At 38.5% G+C, this 22,031-nt stretch overlaps 1 protein-coding gene across 4 annotated transcripts in view; it reads left to right on the top strand.

Annotated features, from left to right (window-relative positions):
• Positions 1-22,031, top strand: part of LOC127417684 (disks large homolog 3-like) — a 117,305-nt gene that overhangs the window by 23,111 nt on the left and 72,163 nt on the right. The window contains exon 1 of one of the 4 annotated variants that reach the window (XM_051657839.1): positions 3,624-4,340. The exons of 1 other annotated variant lie outside the window; for it this stretch is intronic. In XM_051657839.1, the coding sequence (XP_051513799.1) occupies positions 3,981-4,340 (360 nt within the window). In that variant the 5' untranslated portion in view covers positions 3,624-3,980. Of the gene's footprint in view, positions 1-3,623; positions 4,341-22,031 lie in introns of those variants that run through there. 2 more of the 4 variants (XM_051657830.1, XM_051657832.1) reach the window with 2 other exon arrangements.

Raw genomic sequence — 22,031 nt, forward strand, 5'->3', positions numbered from 1 at the left:
GGATCTGCTGAACAACTAAATGAGAGGAGGAGGCTAGTCATTTGTTAAATTCGGCAATCTCGTTCAAAAAGAAAATAGGCTGGATGAATTATGAATAAAATAGGGTGATAACTTATTAAAATGGCATACAGACTTTATTGAAACTCTGTAACTTGTTCACAATATGGGCAAGAATGAGGCAGGAACCGGCTGAGCAGTCAACATAAACTTTTAATGACACAAATGAACAAAACACAACATAAAACTGACGCACACACACACACAATTTTGTGCATCTCTCTCTCTCGAACTGGCAACCCCGGCTCTTCTTTGTCCCTCTCATTACGGCCTGGCCACGCCCTCCTCCTCGTCACAAACTCATAATTATTTTTAAGCTAGTATTGTCTTTTTTTGTATAGCTTAATAAAAAGGTATGCTCAGCAGTTCACAGTATGATAGATATGTTTCGTCTTTCAGATGAGACCGAGGTCCTGACTCTGTAGTCATTAAAAATCCCAGGGCACTTCTCGTAAAGAGTAGGGGTGTAACTCCGGTGTCCTGGCCAAATTTCCCCATTGGCCTTATCATGGCCTCCTAATAATCCCCCTCCATTAATTGGCTGTATCACTCTACTCTCTCCTCTCCACCAACAGCTGGTGTGTGGTGAGCATACTGGTGCACCGTGGCTGACATTGCATCATCCAGGTGGATGCTTTTCACTGGTGGTGGTTGAGGAGAGTCTCCTGTTCACTATGTAAAGCGCATTGAGAGTAGTATCAGAAAAGCACTATATAAATGTAACATTTATTCATAACATTCATATGCATTGTTGACATTTGTGTGGAAACACTTATGATGCTTAAACACTCTGCAGTGCTGAAGTCTCTTAGTATAATTGTTGAGACACAAATTTATTAAATGGTAATTCAATTGTTCAGATCGTGAACAACTGAATAATCTGCTTTTTCCTTGTTCAAAGTGTAAAAGATGGTAATTTGGCACCAACTACTGACGCAAAAGCCTAATTTTCAGAAATGATCAATGAACGAATCAATGATCTAATCTAAACAAATCTTTTTGGTGAACAAAAAGACTCGTCACTGAGATTAATCAAAATCATCAAGTTCTTTGAGCCAATGGATGGATCCACTGATGATAGATTAAGTAAGCTAATATGTAACCAGGGTTGGGGAATAACGGAATACATGTACCAGGATTAAGTATTTAAAATACAAAATATAAGTAACTGTATTACACTACAGTTACAGTTTAAATCATTGGTATTTAAAATACAGTTACATTCAAAAAGTATTTTGATTACTGAAGAGATTACATTGCATTTTATTGTCATTTGTTTCATTTAATATTTAATCCTTTCAGATGGAAAACATTTATACATATAAATGATGCGATCCAAAGTGCATTTGAACAGCGGTGAAACACTTTCTTATGATGTGTTACATTCATACGAGCAGACAGAGAAGTAAGTTTGAAGTAAGTTTGGAGCAGAAGAAATAGAAATAAACCTTGTGTTAATTGTCAGCTTTACGCTAAGCTAAAATGCTATTTCTAGCCATTTTACATGCATGTTACCAGGCACGATCATATTTTTTATCAAGAAAATTCACGTTGGATCATAATTTCTTTTTTTGTAGTAAGACCTTTGATATTAGGACAAAAATCATATTCTTGATAATAATTTTTTTATTGTTTTCCTGTAAAAAATATCTAAAAATCCTTAAAACAAGATCAATTTGATTTATCTTGTTTTAGAAACTACACTGCATAAGTTATGTAGTTTTTTCAGAGAATGTATTTTTAACATGTGTATTTTGTCTTACTGTACTTTTTTGAGTACTAAGTTTTTATAGTCAAAACAAGTGAAAAAATCTACCAGTGCTGAAGAAGTAATCCAAAGTATTTAGAATACGTTACTGACCTTGAATAATCTACCGGAATATGTTACAAATTACATTTACAGCATGTATTCTGTCATTTGTAGTGGAATACATTTCAAAAGTAACCCTTCCAACCCTTTATGTAACATTTCACATAGATTTTAAGTTTTTTTTTCTTGTTAGCCTACAATAGAAAATGAAATGAAAAGTTCTGTTTAAATGACTGAATCTTTTCCCCCCTCTTCATGTCTTGACATGCACATGTCAGTGAAGAGAGATAGCAGAGATAGCATGTACAAAATGACAAAGTAGGCCTACCGTAAAGCAAGTTGCTAAGAAATAATATAAATAATATTATTATAATTAAAATAATTTTCCGTGAATGGATTTTAATTGTAAAATTAATCCATGTAATAAAAGCAGAAGAATCATCTCTGTGACAATAATACAGTAGGCTCATCCAGCGTTTCCGTTCGGGTTGAAAATTTAAAATTTGCATAAAAATAGTTGCATGGAAACCTAGCAACTGAATTTTAGATTGAGATCCCTAAATATCACACACACTCTTTTATTGATAATGCTTTTGTGAAAATAAAATGCAATCTATGTGAATATCTCAGATGTGGTGTCCACCTTTTGCGACTGATTATTGATGAATAGGAATGATTTTAATATGATGAACATCTGGTGTTTTGATTTGTTACACTTGTTTCATTCGTTAAAGTCAAATTTGTTTGCTATAGCTGAGACATAATGAGGATAAATGTGCTGTTTGTTGACGTTGTATATCATCAAGCATTTTTAACTCTTTAATCTTTAATGTCTATTTTACAGAATGGAACAGTTTAATAGGGTTTTTTTTTTTATCCTCAAGTGACCTGATAGATCATCTTATACAAATAGATCATGCTATTTCATCAGCCCATTTATGTAGCTCTGTCTATATTAAATCCTAAAAGCAAGTCTTCAGCCTTCCTTATAGTGAAACTGTGGTGAATAACATGCTCTCTGCGCCTCTGTGTGCTTGATGATTTTTGGATGCGCTGGCCCTTTAAGAGCAGTCACTGAAGCAGTCAGTCCTGTGTTGGTGCTGCTGCTGATGGCTGTGCTGTGAGTTGATTGGCTGTGGCTGTCAGGGCTGAGGTGCTGGAGGGATGCTGCTATGCATCTCCCTCTCCTCCTCTATGCCTCTCTCTCTCCCTCTCTCTCGCTTGCTTGCATCCCTCTGTATAATCCACATCTAGGGCAAGCAGGCTGAGACTCAATCCAGTGCTCAGCTCCTCTCTGCAGGCTGGGAAAAGAGTGAGAGAGAGAAGGCAAGAAAACGCTTTCCAAAGCAGGAGGAAATGCAGAAGGAAGAAATCTGGGAAGCAGAGAAATTCAGAGGAAGATTTGATCACGGATATCATTTATATATATAGAAATTGTTTATATATATATATATATATATATATATATATATATATATATATATATGATAGATAGATAGATAGATAGATAGATAGATAGATATATATATATATATATATATATATATATATATATATATATATATATATCGATATATATTTGTACACACGCATATTTATATAAATATATATGAACATCATATACCTGTATATAACTGTATTTGTGCTTGTCTGTTTAAATTGATATTTTTATATGTATTTGTGTGTGTGTGTAAATATATACATATATAAGCAATTGAATATCTATGAATCTTTGTGCATATCACTGTGAACGAAGAGAAGCAAGAAGAGCAATCTACCATCGGGGCTGGTCTCTGATTCTGAGATCATACACGCTATTTTCAGCATTATTTTTCCAAATCTTTTACATCGAACATAGGAAGATTGCGGACCTTTTTCTATTTTCCATTTCCCTTTTGCTACCTTCTCATCTCTTTTTCTGGATCAGGAGGAACAAAGAGGAGACTAACAGGGTTCAAAGGAGGAGAGAGATTGGCGAGACTCCTGTGATTTGTGTGTTTTGTACCGCCGTTGCTGTTCCATGTGTGTTGCGTTTGATCAGAGCAGGCAACAGCAGCAGCAGTGAGGGAGATAGAAAGCGACAGAGAGCGCCTTACCGCGCGAACTAGCCAGCATGCACAAACATCACCACTGCTGCAAGTGCCCAGAATGCTATGAAGTGACCCGCATGGCCGCCCTGCGAAGGATGGATGCCCCAGCATACGGAGACTGGCAGCCCGAGCCCTATGGATACCCGGCCGGCTATGGGGCTGGCCAGACCTTACCACCCCAAACCTCAGGTGGAGGAGGGGGCATGGGTGGAGGGGGTACGTTGGGGAGAAGTAAAGGGAAAATTATGTCGGCTGGGGGTCCTGGAGGCCCTAACCCGAAGAGCCAATCCAAGGGCGGCCCCAAGGTGAATGGTAACAACTCAGGAGGGCAAGGAGGATGGTGGCCGGAGTGCACCTGTTCCAATCGGGACTGGTATGACCAGGTAAATGCTGTTTCTTTGCCTGACAGCCACTGGGGGCATTGAGAGTAGGCAGCAGGCGGTAGGCATTTGGTGTATGTGGTTGCTAGGTTGAAGCTGTGAGCATATTCAGTGGGCTCCTGTCTCTGGTTAAAACGTTGTGCATTGTAGCTTATAGAAGCCAGAACAATATCTTTTTAAAGGATTCATCCAGTGTTTATCCTCAGCACACATTCATACTGCATGTGTCGTAATCTAACAGTATGTTCATCAAGATTTATTCTCTCGGGATGCAGAGAAGGAGTTTAATCTTCATGTATTTACTGGTTCATCATGGTTTCATCAATCCCATATGCACATACTTATCTAAAGCATCATCTGACAAGGGATGACAGGGCTGCTGTGACCATGTAGAGCTCAGTTATACTTCAGAACAAATTTTGAAATGTTGCAACAAGTGAATATAGCTCCATTAATGTAATACAGTATATGGGTGACAGTGACCTGCTAAGGCTGCTGACCAAGCATAATGTGAAATAATATCAAACATGGACATTTATTGCTAAAGAGACAATTGATTGATCCCTTTTCTAGAGTTGTGGGTTGTGATGTTGTTTCATGGATCAGATCAAGGTTGTAACCAAATATTTAAGATTAGGAAAATCTAAATGTAAAAAAATGTAAGAATTCATCAGCCATTAAAAAACCCATTTCGATAATTTATCTTAATATTGGGAAGTCGTGTTCCTCTCAATTACTATGGTGGATAGGGCCTTGGATCAGAAGACTGCGTGGTGGGAGGAGGGTAAAAGAGCAGAGAATGTTGTTTATTTTTATTAACCATCGTTCTTATTCATTCTAACATTTTGTTCGTAAAATGTGGGCACAGTGCCTAGCAGTGATGAAATATAGCCAAAGGTGAGGCATTGTATGAAGCAAACCTGTGAAGTTCTTGACCATTCAGTCATGTTCGTGTCTGTTTTTAGCCATTTCAGTTTGATTTTAACCTCATATTTCCTGTGACCAGGCTTTTTATCACAGAACATCTCAGACCAAACCAGGGAACAGAAGCTGTAATTAAGTGAGGTGTGTGTGTGTGTGTGTGTGTGTGTGTGTGTGTAAGGGGCAGCAGGGGTGGGGGAAGGGTCCTTCTGAATGTATAAAATGGAGGAAGCATGTTCAGTGCATTCAAAAGTGTGCATGTCTATGGTTTAGGGGTGTGAGAGTACACCGTTTTTTATTGGTATTCGTGCATGGCTGAGGGAGAGAGGCAGAGAGAGCACAGAGGCACAGAAAAAGGCAGTAAAATGGAGGGTGAGATCTCAGTGGCAGTGAGGGTGAAATTTCATCAAGCGCAGGGAGGGAAGGCATGAGCAAGGAGCTGACTAATTCTGCTGTACTGTTTAGAGGATGGGACCAAACAAGTGTGTCAGTCAAAACCAGTGTGATAGTCAAAAGCAGTGTGATTTTGCACTCATTCGCTTTTGTTTTAGTCATGAATTATGCATCTGTTCTTGGTGCCATTTGCAGTAAACTAAATAAATGAGCACTTAATATCTGACATTTTCTGTTTCTGCGATAATTTACGTCTCATTTTGATGTATGCCATCCAGTGATATGAAATAAATCAAGCATATATCTCCTCCCATGCGCTGTATGAAATACCTGAAAGGCAAAACCACTCCCAGAGCATATTGATGGAGTGTATGTTTAATTAATGAGAACAGAGGGATATAGGACAATGACACTATTAAAGCTTCTCATATGTGAGGAGACCATATATCATCTTGCTAGTTTTTCCTCTGGCCAGGCGGTTGCCTGTCTAGATGCTCAAAAAGAGGCTTTAGTTATCTTTGAAGGCCTCGTGGATGTGTTTCATCTGCAAAGGTTATCACTATTGAGGGCTGCTAACAAGAAGAATGGGGAGTAAAAAGGAGGAAAAATGTCATCAGGAAGGTAGAATTGGCATCATCAAAACAGCACATGATAGTGGCAGTGATAAAGGAATTGGTTACATAAGAGAAGGCAGTTTGTGGAGCTGTATGAGGAGATGCTTTGAGATAGAAGCTAGGATTTGTGAGCTACTATAGCATTTGCCCCCTACTCTCGTCATTTTGTGACAAATAGTTGTTGACAAACCAAACTGCATCACTCCATCACCCCAAACCTGTTTTGTGTGTTTATACTCAAACTTAAAGCAATATTCCCAATCCATTTATGTATTGATTTGAAAGTCAACATGGAACCGGCATTTGCAACCCATTTTTCTTCCGTATGTGATCTCGTTAAACAGGACGTTTAACGGGAGTTTTTTTTAGGCAGGACTTGATTTTATCAATCAGGAATTGATTGGCTTGTGAAAAGTGGGTGTTACTGCACAAACCAGAATAGAGACAGGTGGTTGAAGAAGAGTGTAATCTCTCATTGAAAAATTAGCGATACTGGTGATGTGAGCCTGGAAAGTAAAGTTGTTTCAGAGGTGGAGCAAGTTATTACATTTTGATGAAAGATGAATATTTTTAGGCCATATAATGACCAGAAATGGCAAAATTTAGATTTTGATTCGAATTTTGAAAGACTATGATTATTGTCTGGATTAATTCAGTCTATAAAATGAGATAATTTTGGTCATCTGGAGGAGGATGAGGACATTTCTACATCAAATTAAGGCATGTGTGTGGATTTGTATATGGCATGTTGTATATGGAGTAGATACTGTTGGTAGGTGCTCAGCGATTCCTCGGACTGAACCCTCTCTCTCTCTCTCCAGGCACCAATTTATTTTTTCTGCTCTGGAGCTTTATGGCACAGTTTCATGGGTATGATTATTGTTAAAATAGCAATGGATCTTACATTATTTTTCACAAAATATGAACATTTATCACAGAATATCATTTTGAGAGCTATCTTTTAATGCAAGTGATTCCAGGTTTCTGAAGGGGTCGTGTGTGAACGTACTGTTCTTACAAAAACTCTTTTAATGTGCTGGCTGCATTTCTGTCATAATTCTATCAAATCTTTCCCAGAAGAAATGATTGATTAATGTTATTTCACTTGTTTTATATCAGGTATTGATAGTCTAATACATATTATATATTTGGCCTATATTTGGCCATGTTGAATCTTTTGGCATCAGCCCATAACCATGCCCGTAACCATGTTTAGTTTGGTGAATAACTGTTCTAAGTTCCAAAATTTAACGACAGCCTTGGCAACATAATAAACATTTTAGTAAACGTTCTAAAACATTCAAATATTTTAATGGATTTTGTGTCAATGTTGAGTGAAATAAGTGTAATTTCAGCCATTTTATATCGGCCTCATTTACCAATTGGATTACTTATCAAATGTCAGCCATTAAATGATATCAATATCACCATCGCACTATGCACTTAATGAGAGTCCACGTCCACAGTCTTAATCTAAGTACTCAAAGAAAGCTGTAGGGATCAAGGGGTAGTTTTTAAGAGAGGCTTCTCAGATGTCCTCTCTTCCCCCAGCTGTGGTACAGACAGCCTCCATCTTAGAGATGAAGCATCTGCATTGTATCAAGAAGGATTTTTCTGATAACTCATCTTTGTAGCTGCAGAAAGGATGGAACAGGCTGAAATGATGCAAGTGAGGTTCAAATGTATTGTCACCATATGATTAAATGTTTTTTGTCTGTAGACCAGTGTATTACAACTATAGAAACTCAAAAAGGAAAGTGGATGCTGTTTTTTAACTGCTCATTGTCTCATTTATAAGACCAACTACTACTATGGATGACATGCTATTTGAGAGCCTTACAAAGATGGATGGTTAATTTGCATATATATATATATTATCTGTATCATTGCATGTCAAGATTACCTTACTGTCTAAGGCCTCTCTTCATATAGCAATATAGAGATAGAAATCTTTTAAGATAAAAATGAGAAGATCAAGTGTTTACTGAGTATAAAAATATGGCCTATGGCTATAATCTTTATATCAAACCCATAGGTTAGAAAAATCACAAATGAGATCTCTTTAATATCTCAAATGTTGCTCTTAGACAGCAATGAGATGAAATGGAGAGCAATTGGGACTGTTGTTTAAGCTTTGTAAAATGTGTTTACTGAGAAAAAGACATCTCACATGTGTCTTCTCTAGAGCTTTAGAAGAGATCTCAATAATGTCACAAACAAGAGACCAAAGTCTGCGATCAAAAGTTTCCATATGTACTCAAATATTTCTTATCAAATTCTTCCAGGACAAAATTAACTGAGCAATGCTATCCACATAAATTTTATAGCTCTGTATTCTTCACTATATTAACAACTGCCTTATTTGTGTCTATTTTTAATTATCCTAAGGAAGTTTTGTAGAAACAGTTAATACTTCAATGTAACACAATTGGGAACACCATTAAACACTATGAAAGCTCAAGCTCAGAGCTATAACATTTTTCTCTGGGATCACAATTACAATTTTTCACACTTGCTGATTTACACCCACATACGTATGCATGCTTGTGTTTCAACTCATGCTCTTCACAGCTGATGGATGATTGGCACATCCAAAGAATCACACTTATTTGTTTTAGGCTTCACACGCACACACACACACACACACACACACACACATACACACACACCACACATTGGTGCAGCTATCCTTATGAGAACTCTCCATAGATATAATCATTTTTATACTGTACGAACTATAGATTCTATCCCCTAACCCTACCTCTAAACCTAAACCTAACCCTCACAAAAGGGTTTTCTGCATTTTTACATTTTCAAAAAAACATCGTTTAGTATGTTTTGTAAGCGATTTGAATTATGGGGACACTAGAAATGTCCTCAATGTTAAATATTAATCTGTTTTATGGAAATTTGTCATACAAATGAAGTCTTAAGACTGAAATGTGTACAATCCACAATGCTGTAATGGTTCATTGTACAGATGCAGAGTGCAGCCAATTCATTAGAAATATATTCAGATCAAACATTTGAATTCATTAGAATTAAACCAGGCATCATCACAATGCATTCAGAGAGACTGAGGAGTACAATCATCCTTTTTTTGTTTTTCATTAATGGTGCACCTTGCGATATCAGAGGTAATTTTTAATGCTGTGTGTCTGTGCTCTGTGTGATCCCAGCAGTAGGCCAAGTTCCTCAGTTGATTAGGCATGTCATAAATCAGAAGCAGGGCTAGCATATGTGAGTGCTTACGGATAGATCTCTTGCTTGAGACATCACCATACACAGTAATGCATTCATCTGAGAGGAGGTTGAGTTTATGAGAGATTTTAACAAATTGGATTTTCATTTAATGTGGTGTTTTGGGCAGCAGAGAGGAAATGGATGGGGGTTGGGAGTTATGTTGTGGAGGCAGATAAGGCTTACCTCAGCCATTCCAGAAAGGGCCAGTTTAGGGTGGGTCCCGCAAGAACCTCCTTTCTCCACCAAGGCTGATATATGTCCTTCTGGAGAACTGAGAACTATGGTATTGGAGGCCACGCATCTAAAGGCAAAATATTGCATGATTAAATGAGAAAGTAGGTGAAAAATATATAAACATGATCAATCTAATTTACTTTTAAATGCTCCAATGTTGAACCTTGACTTAGAAAGGCTCAATATGCCCTTTCTGTAGGTTCTGCTTTTTACTTTTTCTTAGATATTGTCGCTTATTAGAAATGAGGTGAAATGCATACAATGAGTTTATTGTACTCACTTCTAATGTAAGTAAACTAAATTTTTGCATAACTTACCCCACATCCTGTTCCATAAATGTAAGATACATTTTGAATAACACCACACTGTAAAAAGAGGTAACCTGCAATTGTTACCTTAAAGGAATATTTGGGTTCCTTACAAGTTAAGCTCAAACAAGTTAAGCCCCCTTTTCTTAAAAAAAAAAAAAAGGCAAAAATTATTTTAAAGAGCCCATATTATGCTCATTTACAGGTTCATAATTTTATTTTGGGGGTCTACTAGAATAGGTTTTCATGCTTTAATGTTCAAAAACCTACTGCATTTACATACTGTACATTGCAGCAGTACCTTTTTTTACGCTCTGTCTGAAACGCTCTGTTTTAACTCCTGTCTCTTTAAATCCCCCCTTTCCGAAAAGCCCAGTGTGCTCTGATTGGCCAGCTGGCCCAGTCTGTTGTGATTGGTCAACTGCTTAGAGCGTGTGTCAGAAATGTAATGCCCGTTACCATAACCGAATTTCAGCTCCCAAGGCTAAGGGGGCTTTCACACTGGGCACGTTTACTATGGTCCGATTCCGAGTGCAATTGTTCCCGGTGCCCCCCGCAGCATTGGTCTGGTTTCACACTCACTTGATTCTATCGAATCCCGGTCCATTTGCGTTCATCTTACGTAACGCATGGAGAACACAATGCGACTCATCATACTTTTGTTTTTTTGTTATTTTGGTGCCATTATGCACAGCAGAGTGAACGACAACTGCGTATATGTGCGGTTCATGGCGTAACTCATCAGATGTCCAGGGGAAGGCGGCTTGCTGCTGCTCGCAAACGGCGTTTTTTGAGGAAACAGCTGATTGCAAGGAATACATTTGCATCTTTGTTTACACTGCACGCTTACTCACGCTCGTGTCCAAGGTGAAGTTATCGCCACTGTCATCTCCTATTATACCCTATATTTATAACCTATAATAGTATTTATATATAGTATTTATAAGATAGACAGACAGATAGACAGACAGACAGACAGACAGTATTTATAGTGTTGATTGTACTTGAAAGTCATTGTGATGTCATTACTTTTTTGGGACATTCAGGAATGAAAAACGCATGCGCAGGTTACTTTACTTCCTGAACGAGTGCGCACCCGAGTCCGAGTTGCTTTCACATTCACGCAAATCGTGCTACAGTTCTATTGCAACCGAACTTAGACCACCTCCTACAGGTAGTCTCGGGTTCGGTACTGCGGTGTGCTCCCCGGTCCGCATGACAGCTTTCACATTACCAATTTTTCATGCGAACCGTGCTCTGTTTTGAACTAAACTGCCAGTGTGAAAGCATCCTAAGTAGCCCTTAGGCGGGCATTATGCAAATGTATTCATAGTGGCGTAGCTATGTCATGGAAGTAATGGCTGGACTGCAAACCAGGCGTTTCAGATGTGAGCAGTGTTTTCTGTGGGAGAAAGTAACTCCCTTTGGTGTGGACTTTGTGCTTTGTAACTTTGCAGACCTTTACATGCACAAACAGCTATATTACACACTAAAGGAAAGGTAAAATCCCAAAAATCATAATAGGGCCTCTTTAAAACTATTTTATTTGAGCTTTAAAGTTGTTTAAATTGTCATTTTTATGGTCGTTTTAGGGTATTTTGAGGGTTTTTGCCGTTACGTCGCCATGGCAAATTGGATATAACTTTACGCAGAAAAGGTTAAAAAAGCAATTTTATCATTCTAAAAGCACGTTAACATGCAAATTGTTTACGTCTTGTGGCTACACTTTTAAAACAATTAGAATTTTAATGTTTACGGATTGATCCCATTCACTTCCATTGTAAGAGCCTCACTGACACAAAGGAAATTGTATGGGGAAGAACTCTTTATATCTAATCCAAAAATAATAAAAATGTCACTTTGTTATTAGATAAAAAGTGAACACATTTATATAATAATATTATATGAAATAAATGCAAATGTAGTGCAGAATGTTAACAAGTCAGTTTTCAAAATAAAAATGTTCTGAACTTTTTCTTGTGTATTTACTTTCAGCTCTATACATTTGTTAAATGAGATAACTTAGACTGTGAGATGTTTTGTTCACAAAGTCAGGACTCTATCAAACAGAAACCTGGTCTTGTAGTAAAACGGTGTTTGATTCTAACACTACATAGGTACCAAATTAACTTTAGGTGTTGCCATAGCGACGAGAAGGCTAAAAACCTGCTACCTGAAAGAGCACTGAATTAAGTGGCCTTTTACAGATATGATCGTGCATTTTTATTTATGACGCTGCAGTTACCTTGATGTACAGAATGAACTTCACACAATGTATTTATTAGTGCAAATATTAGGCATGTATTGATATGGAAATAGATATCTACTGTGCATATCACTGAAAGGCATTAGCCCACTACATTATTATAGTACTTTTAGCAGTGACACAGGTCTGCAGGTTTATGCATCATCTATAAAGATTCCATTGGCTGCTGTTGACGTCTTCAGGCAGCTGGGCTTTGGCCTATAGAGGAGGACAACCACATGATCATCATATAGTTCAATCCATTTACTCCATTATGTTATTGGCCAAGTGAGCTACAAGGCTGAAAAACCCTACCATATTTGCCCAGTAAGTAATTGTTAGAGTGCGTTGTTTCAGTGCCTTCTCACTACTGATTAAGTATCAGTTGTCAGAAGGCCCAAGGATTTGAATGCAATCCATCATACTACTCAAATGTATTTGCCTGGAGTGCACACACACACACACGCACACACAAGCAGTTTTAAACCTGTTATTTTTTTTATTTATTTTTTTTACAATTTGGAATGCCCAATTCCCAATGCGCTCTATGTCCTCATGGTGGTGTAGTGACTCGCCTCAATCCGGGTGGCAGAGGAAGAATCTCAGTTGCCTCCGCGTCTGAGACCGTCAATGCGCGCATCTTATCACGTGGCTTATTGAGCGCATTACCGCGGAGACATAGTGCGTGTGGAGGCCCACGGTATTCTCCATGTCATCCACGCACAACTCACCACGTGCCCCACCGAGAGCGAGAACCACACTTTATAGCGACCACGAGGAGATTACCCCATGTGACTGTACCCTACCTAGCGACTCCAGGGGTGGTAGTCAGCGTCAATACTCACTGAGCTGCCCAGGCCCCCATAAACCTGTTCTTAAAACAAAATGTACATAAGTCCATAAAAACGATGGAGGAGAGCATAGAAAATCACTGCAAATGCACTATAAAATGGGGGAGAAGGTACACTTCAATATTTATGCACACTTTTAGAGTTGGCTTTTATACACCAAGAAAGGGTAAAGTATGTGTCCCTGAAAAAAACTTGAAAGAGACGGTTGTGGGAACTAGTGGACTGACAGTATGACACAAATTTGGTTTGATCTGTGATGTAGTCTAGTTTTGATTATGCACAGAACTTGCAAAATGTTCTTGCACAATTTCACCCCTTGCTCTGGCTGCTTGCCTACGGCTCTCCTTTATCCTGCTAGAGAGAGAAACCACTCAGTACCACAGCTTCTTCTCTATTATGGCAGTGTTGAAGATGTTGACGATTGTTAAAACTACCTTGGGTTGAATGCATGTTATTCATACTGTAGGTTCAGCGAGAGTGTAAGATTGATAGAAGTAAGGAAGACTATTTCTATAAAAGGTTAGATCATTTTAAAATAAAGCAGTATGACCGCTGCAAGACAGAAAACTTCATATTTTGTGGTTTACTCCATAGTGGCTTGTTACCTCTATTTTTATGTCAGCTTTTGTATTTTCTTCCAGCTTAAACATGGTTTGTGACATTCATAGCATTGAAGTAATCGCTCTTCAATTTTTGGATCTCATAAAGGATAGTTCACCTGAAAATGTTGTCATCACTTACCCAACACTAATTTATTATTAATCCAAACCTGTATGTTGTTTTTATCTAATGGAATATGCACACCCACAACCTCACAATTTTTTTCCATTCAAGGAAAGTTTATAGTGATTTAAAAGATTTGAAATGTTCCTGTATTGAGACATTGATTAATTCGTGATTGATCTTTTATTTTTGGGTGAACTATTCCTTTGATGTACAACGATCTAAATTTTTCTACCCCTAAATTTAAATAAGAATGTTCAGGAATTTGCACTTACCAAAACACACTGGTTGAGCTTTACACATTTTGATATTTCCCCATATAAATAAATTTGTGTGGGTGTTAATGTGAGTGACTTGCTCATGGCCATTGACCTCTCAGCCATATGCTCTCAGTCTGTGTTCCTGTTAGAGCTCAGCTCCCCTGCTCAGCTTAGGGCCACTCGGGGGATGGAGAGATAGGGCTGTTTATTTGTTTGCTGACCTGCTTTGTTTCATTTCTTGTTTTTGCTGGTGGCAGTGGTGACTGTCCTGGAAACAAAATTATAGTGGTCAGCTTGCTCATCTTATTCAGTTCAGGATGCATCTACCACTCTGACAAAAAAGGCAGGCATGTACACATGCCACCAAGAGCTATGGCACAAGCACTAATTGCTATTGCTTGTTGCTTCAGTTTAAAGTCAGTGTGAAACCCTGTTTGTAACCCATTTTATTTTTGCAATATGATGTATTTATGAGAGAAGCAGGATATTCAATGATAAAAAGAGATGGACGAGACTTGATTTTATCCATTGATAATAGACCCTTTTCTCACTGGAACAGGGAAGTAAACTATACTGGGGTGAACTTTAGCAGTGAATGGATATATTATTTTTGTGATACAATTTGCTCCAACAGCAACAGAAAAAATCCACTATTTTGTTTCCAAAAGAGAAAGAAAAATATAGAACGGTAGATTACAGCAGTCAGAAGAAAGGCAGTCACTCCAGTCCTCAGCTGTATTTAAAACTCCACCGTAGCTGGACTGACATGTTTTATTATTTATTTACTTTTTTATTTTTTCAAATTAATGCCAGGATAATACATTTCAGAGAATGATGTTATACATTAACACTAAGTAATAATAATAAAAAATGAAAACATAGCAAAGTCTGCTGGAGTAACGCCGCTAAAAAGGCAAAAATGTGTCATTACAGTCTGTGAAAAGGCTCCATTGATTGGTTCATTAAAGTAGGTGTTCCATACCATAATGGATCCAGACCTAAAAATTAGTTTGCTTAAACATTCTAAGGGTGTGTTCACACTTGGCAGGTTTGGTTCGATTAAAACGAACTCTGGTGTGATTGTTCTGTTAGTGCAGTTCATTTCAAATCAAATCATTTTTATTGTCACACAACCATATACACAAGTGCAATAGTGTGTGAAATTCTTGGGTGCAGTTCCGAGCAATATAGTAGTCGTGACAGTGATGAGACATATACCAATTTACAATTAACATCAGATTTACACAATACAATTTAAAATCTAATATACACACAATTACACACAACACAATATACAAATAATAACATACAATGTACATTATACAATACACACAATATAGAATACACATTATAAAATAAAAATAGTATATATAGTATATATAAAATGTACAGTAGGTGGTATTGTACTGTATTGACATTCAGGCTGTCGGTTGATAGTCAGTTGCCAGTGTGTTGTAAAGAGAGAATATAATTTATGACAGTCCGGTGTGAGATATAAGAGTAATAAAGTGCAGTGCTGATGTATTTTGATCGTGAGAGATGAAGAGTTCAAAAGTCTGATTGCTTGGGGGAAGAAGCTGTCATGTAGTCGGCTGGTGCGGGTCCTGATGCTGCGATACCGCCTGCCTGATGGTAGCAGTGAAAACAGTCCATGGCTCGGGTGGCTGGAGTCTCTGATGATCCTCCGAGCTTTTTTCACACACTGCTTGGTATATATGTCCTGGAGGGAGGGAAGCTCACCTCCGATGATGTGTCTGGCAGTTCGCACCACCCTTTGCAGTGCTTTATGGTTGTGGGCAGTGCTATTGCCGTACCAGGCGGAGATGCAGCCAGTCAGGATGCTCTCTACAGTGCAGATGTAGAACCGTGTGAGGATGTGGTGGTTCATTCCAAACTTCCTCAGCCATCTCAGGAAGAAGAGGCGATGATGAGCCTTCTTCACGACGGCCTCAGTGTGGACAGACCATGTGAGTTCCTCAGTGATGTGGACACCCAGGAACTTGAAGCTACTGACTCTCTCCACTGGTGCTCCATTGATGGTGATGGGGCTGTGTTCTCTATCTCTTCTCCTGAAGTCCACCACAAGCTCCTTTGTCTTACTGACGTTGAGGGAGAGGTTGTGCTCCTGACACCAGTGTGTCAGAGTGTGCACCTCCTCTCTGTAGGCTGTTTCATCATTGTCAGTGATCAGACCTACCACCGTCGTATCATCAGCAAACTTAATGATGGCATTGGAGCTGTGTGTTGCCACACAGTCATGTGTGTACAAGGAATACAAGAGTGGGCTGAGAACACAGCCCTGTGGGGCTCCAGTGTTGAGGGTCAGTGATGAGAAGATATTGCTGCCTATTCTAACCACCTGGCGTCTGCTTGACAGGAAGTCCAGGATCCAGCTGCACAGCGAGCTGTTTAAGCCCAGATCATGGAGTTTCTCATCTAGCTTGGAGGGCACTGTGGTGTTGAATGCTGAGCTGTAGTCTACAAACAGCATTCTCACATAAGTGTTCTTTTTTTCCAGGTGGGAGAGAGCAGTGTGTATTGTAGATGCAATGGCATCATCAGTGGAGCGGTTGTTGCGGTAAGCAAACTGCAATGAGTCCAGTGATGGAGGCAGCACAGAGCAGATGTAATCTTTGATTAGTCTCTCAAAGCATTTGCTGATTATGGGGGTCAGAGCAACAGGATGCCAGTCATTTAAACAAGTGATTTTGGATTGCTTTGGAACAGGCACAATGGTGGTCGTTTTAAAGCATGTGGGGACTACAGACAAAGAGAGGGAAAGGTTGAAAATGTCCGTAAAAACATGGACTCGGTTTGGTTCATTTGAACAAGTGTGAACGCTGCCATCCGAACCTTGGTGCACACCAAACAAGCGGACCAAGACCGCCTGAATAGTGGGTCTCGGTCCGCTTCCAAACTAATTCTGGTGCAGTTTGATTGATATATGAACGCAACATGGACCAAAGACGTCTAAACGGACGTCATAAAAGCTGTCCAATCAGTTTGTGACTTTTTCCTGATGCCTTTTATTTTGTAGCTTTAGATTCAGTGTTAAAAATGCCAGTGTGAACGCTAAGCGAACCATGACTATCATTTTCTTTTTTGGTCCGGACCAAGAGGACCAAGAGAACTGAACTACAAGTGTGAACACACCCTAAGGGTGCTTTCACACTAGCACTTTTGGTGCGCACCCAAGTTCGAATGACGTCAAAGTTTGGTTCATTTGGGTAGTGTGAACGCTGTTTTCCGAACTAGGGCTCCGAGTCCGTGAACCGCATCCGAGTCCGCTTGAAAAGGTGGTCTGGAGTACGGTTCATGTGAACTCCAGTGCGGTTCGCTGCTAATATGAACGCAATCGTACCAAATCGCGGAAGTAAACCACTATTGATGACATAGAATTCGCATCTTTGCAGGCTCCCGATCGCATTATTATGGTTTAATGAATTTCTCATTCCTGCTTGTGTCAAAATAAATCACCTTTGGAAAGCAGCTCACATTCTTCATATCTCTTGTAATGCATCCGTGGGCTCGCGGCAGACAAACGCTAATATTCTTCACATAATATTGCACATTCAGTGCACCCGTGGCAGACAAACATAATTGTCGTTTTGTGCATGTAAAGTTTTTATGGTAAATCCAAAGAGACGAATACTTTAATAACACAGCAATGCTGATGTTTTCTTGAGTTGTTGCCTAGTTGCAGTGGTAAACAGCTGCCGCTTGTACTCACGTTGATGATGTAATCGGACTGTGGTTCAGACGCAAAAAATATGATGTGAACCGAGACCAGCTGGGGGCAGGGGGAGGGGGGAGGAAACAAACTCAGATTCAGTTCAAACAATCGAACCAAGTGTGAAAGCACCCTAAATCTCATCAGCCTTTTTTCACAATATGTTTGAAATAATTTTTAAGCAGATGTGATATAAAAAAAAAAAATCTGTGATATTTTTAAGAACATGTTATATCATTTGAAAGAAAGCATATCAACTGAACTGAAACATCACGATTGAATCAATTTTTATGATAAAACTTTAAGAATTAGAACTAAAATGTAGCAACCATGTATGAATGAAAATTGTCATATCAAACAGAAGAATTATCATATAATTTAATGACTGTTTTCAAATATTTCAAATATTGGTCCAGTCAGCAGGGGCGATTCTAGGATTTCAATCTCAGAGAGGCCAATGACTATTAGATGTGCACATTTAATGTATTCCACTCTTTAGCAAATAGTTTTTTTTTTTTTTTTTTACTGTTTTGATCATTCAAGAATTTTGCCATTTTCTATAATAAACACACTTATAAAGTTATTAAATTGACACTGAAATCGTTTAAAGAATCATTCAAATGCATATAAATATCACATTTAGCTTGGTCAATCTTTAGTGGAGTGAATTAACTCCTGATGATGTTTCTCTGTATGTCATTTAACTCATGATTTGAGTCTTTTGAATTCATTCAAAAGAGAAAATCAATCTGAAAAGCGATTTTAATTTAAATTGAAAAACCCTGGTAAAATAAATGTATTATAAATATACTATATATATATATATATATATATATATATATATATACACACACACACACACACACACACACACACACACACACACACAAAATATTAGTTCAGATTTGTTTACTTATTCTTTCAGATAACCATTTTGGCATGACCATCAAGGAATATACAAAAAAGACAACATAGCCTAAAAATAATTACAGTTTTTAATTATGTCCTGATGTCATTGTAATGTCATTAGTCACAGTTACTCCTAATTAATTCAGTCCCTTTCTCCCCTTTTTAAACAAGATTTCTGAACTAATCGAGCGACATGCCTCCTCTCTCTGTCAATCGGTCATAGTGCATCCAAAAACAGGAAAATGCTGCCTTCGGAGGCTGTATATGGAGACTGGATGAAAATAAGGTGCTTTTCAAACTGTTCAGAGACCAGTTTCCATAAGAGTTCCATTAATTTAAAACAGCTGTCATTTAAGCCATTAACTGATTAGGAAGCAAGGCTGCAAGTCAGCTCCCTACATTTTCGGATGCAGCCAATAAGACGCTGATCCTCGCTCATTCATGAGAATGAGTAAATGAGTAAAACGAATACGCCCATTCGTTCAGTGGGGCAAACCAATGATATGCTCCTTCACAGCCCACACTCCAATGCTACTGGCTCGTGCTTCAGTCAGTCTTTACGGGTCAGACAAGCCATCAAAGCCAAAGTGCTTAGCGTTTCAAAGTGCAGTGTTGCGGCTGCAGCTGTTCAAAAAAACGGATGTGCTGATTGCAAAGTCACAGATTTTTAGGGGGGCTGAGATGGATTTTGGGGGGTCTGAAGCCCTCCTAAAAAGGGTCTAGTAATGCCAGTGCCAGTCAGCCAGAACCAAAGAATCAAAGCATAAAAAATATCCCTTAATGTCAGTGTTAAATATGATCTTACCTGAACAATTTCAGAAGCTTGTGTCACCTCTCTGTTTACACTGTTGACTTGGTCACTGATCTATACTTTAAGATTATTGTTGTCACACTTGACCCTATGAAAGGAATCCCGAATGTCTGTCCTTTTCAGATTTCTGGCTGGTGTTTGTACATAAGACGTTATTGGTCATTCAGTGTTTTAGTGAAAGAGAGTAACAATAAGAGGTCCAAGATTAAAAACTCCAAAGTAAACCAAAATGTAAAATGCTTTCATCTTTTTAACAATATTAACTTACAAAAGTCAAAGATGACTTTTCTGTTTGCTCACGTCTTGTCTCAGGTAGATTGCATTTTGTCAATATAGCAGCTCATGGTTGGCAGACTGTTGGGGTCATTAATATTAATCACGTTGTCTGCGTTCGGCCAAACTGATTTTGCTGAATCAAAACGCGTACGATGACATGTGAGCTAGCCAATGGGATTACCACTTTTGCGTTGTTCCGCCCACTGCCTGGAGCAACCAGCTGGCAGAGGCCTCTGCTGGGTCTTAAAGGCTTTGTTTTATGCAAACGGCTAAAATTTTTCCCCCTTGCACTACGATTAATCAAAATAAATGGGGGGGGGCATGTATGTCCCCTCCAGTTATTATGGTTACTACACCCCTGAGTAGGATCTAGAACAGAAGGAAAACTTTGTCAATAATTTGTCCATAATTCATGGAAGTCAAGACTTTAAACCCCTCATTTTAAACTGTACTTGCCTCTATGAAAGTTTACCATTGTTCTTCTATTGTTTAACAGTGGTATTTGTAATAATAAGGCAATAACCACAGGTAAGACCATGGATGGCTCCTCATTACCATGGTTAGGTCAATGTTGATAGTCTTTCTAAAAACTAAACTATAATATTTGTTATTAAAAAAACACATTTAGAAACTTTCACAATTGTAATAAAAATGAAGTAATAGATTTGCCCTAATTGATTTGAGATGAATCTATACCAGTAACCAGTTAGTGTTACTGCAGTAAAGAAGTGTTAGTAAGGATGATGATGTGTATTTTAAAAAGCCTTGTAATTGATACGTTTTGTGGTCTCGATATCAAATGAATCCAGATTGACTCAAGTGTCGAAAGTTCTGCTCTTTGCTATCCCAGAGCTCTGGTTATCCTCTCTCTGGAGCACGCTGATGTGGGCTATGGTGGTTCACGCAAAACCATGCTTCAGCCGCTACATACAGATCCACATGTCAGATATGAGAGTCATAAATTTGCTTAAAATGTCCTTCGGTGGCGACCCAACATTCACAGAATTTTCAATGCTAGAAAAACCCTGAAAACGTCAGCTGCCAAATTGGCTATAGTAAGAGTGACTGTGTTAATGTTAAGCCCTGTCCAATAGCCTGCAGAGGAAAAGCAGGGTTATTATTTTATTTGATTTTTGTTTTTGAAATAAAGTACACAAGTGAATTTTCACAATAAAACTAGGAACATAAGAAAGCCAAAACGGTCCATTGGTGGCATGTTGACTTTAAGGGCTCACATCCCAATCAGTTTTAGAGCCTATTTTAGAGAGCCTGCAATGTCATCCTCTGTTTTGAGCCTTTGCATTCCCTGTGTGATGCTGCAAATATCAGTGGCTGAGTTCTGCACTGGCCGACATTAAAACTCCCACACAAGATCATAGAATCTGCATGCATCACAATCAATAACACTGGAGAGTGCTGATCCACAAGCCTTCTGACTCCTCTCTGTGTGTTGTGGGAGTCTGTGGGTGCTTTTAACGGTGCTTTAGAGCTTTACAGTGCTTGTAATTTTAGACATTTTTTGGCTTTTACCTCTGCTGTGGCCTCACACATGACAGCATACAGAGATTGTAGGTCTAGAATATTCTAACCACGGAGTTCCTTGTGTGGATCTCAGGTCACATCCACACTAAATTTTTGTTTGAAAACACATTGATTTTGCTATGTTTACGCCTCTCATCCACACTAGAATGCTGTTTTCCTTCACCAAAAATGTAGACTTTTGAAAACACTCTTCAGTACTATATACTTTGGACACGTTAGGAAATGGAAAACTGAGGTTTTAACTGAACCGTATAAGCATGGACATGACTTTAGTCAAGGTAGACGTCATATTGAATTTTTTTCGCAAGGGAGATACACTACCGGTCAAAAGTTTTGATCTGAAGGCATATGCTTAAATGTTTGAAATTGGTTTTGTAGACAAAAATATAATTGTGCCACCATATTAATTTATTTCATTATAAAACTAAAATGTAATTAAAAAAAGTTTTTGAAATGGATGACTTAGACCAAATAATAAAGAAAAGCAGCCAATAAGTGCCCAACATAGATGGGAACTCATTCAATACTGTTTAAAAAGCATCCCAGGGTGATACCTCAAGAAGTTGGTTGAGAAAATGTCAAGAGTACATGTCTGCAAATTCTAGGCAAAGGGTGACTACTTTGAAGATGCTAA

This window comes from Myxocyprinus asiaticus, chromosome 27, assembly GCF_019703515.2.
Source record: "Myxocyprinus asiaticus isolate MX2 ecotype Aquarium Trade chromosome 27, UBuf_Myxa_2, whole genome shotgun sequence".
Lineage (NCBI taxonomy): Eukaryota > Metazoa > Chordata > Actinopteri > Cypriniformes > Catostomidae > Myxocyprinus > Myxocyprinus asiaticus.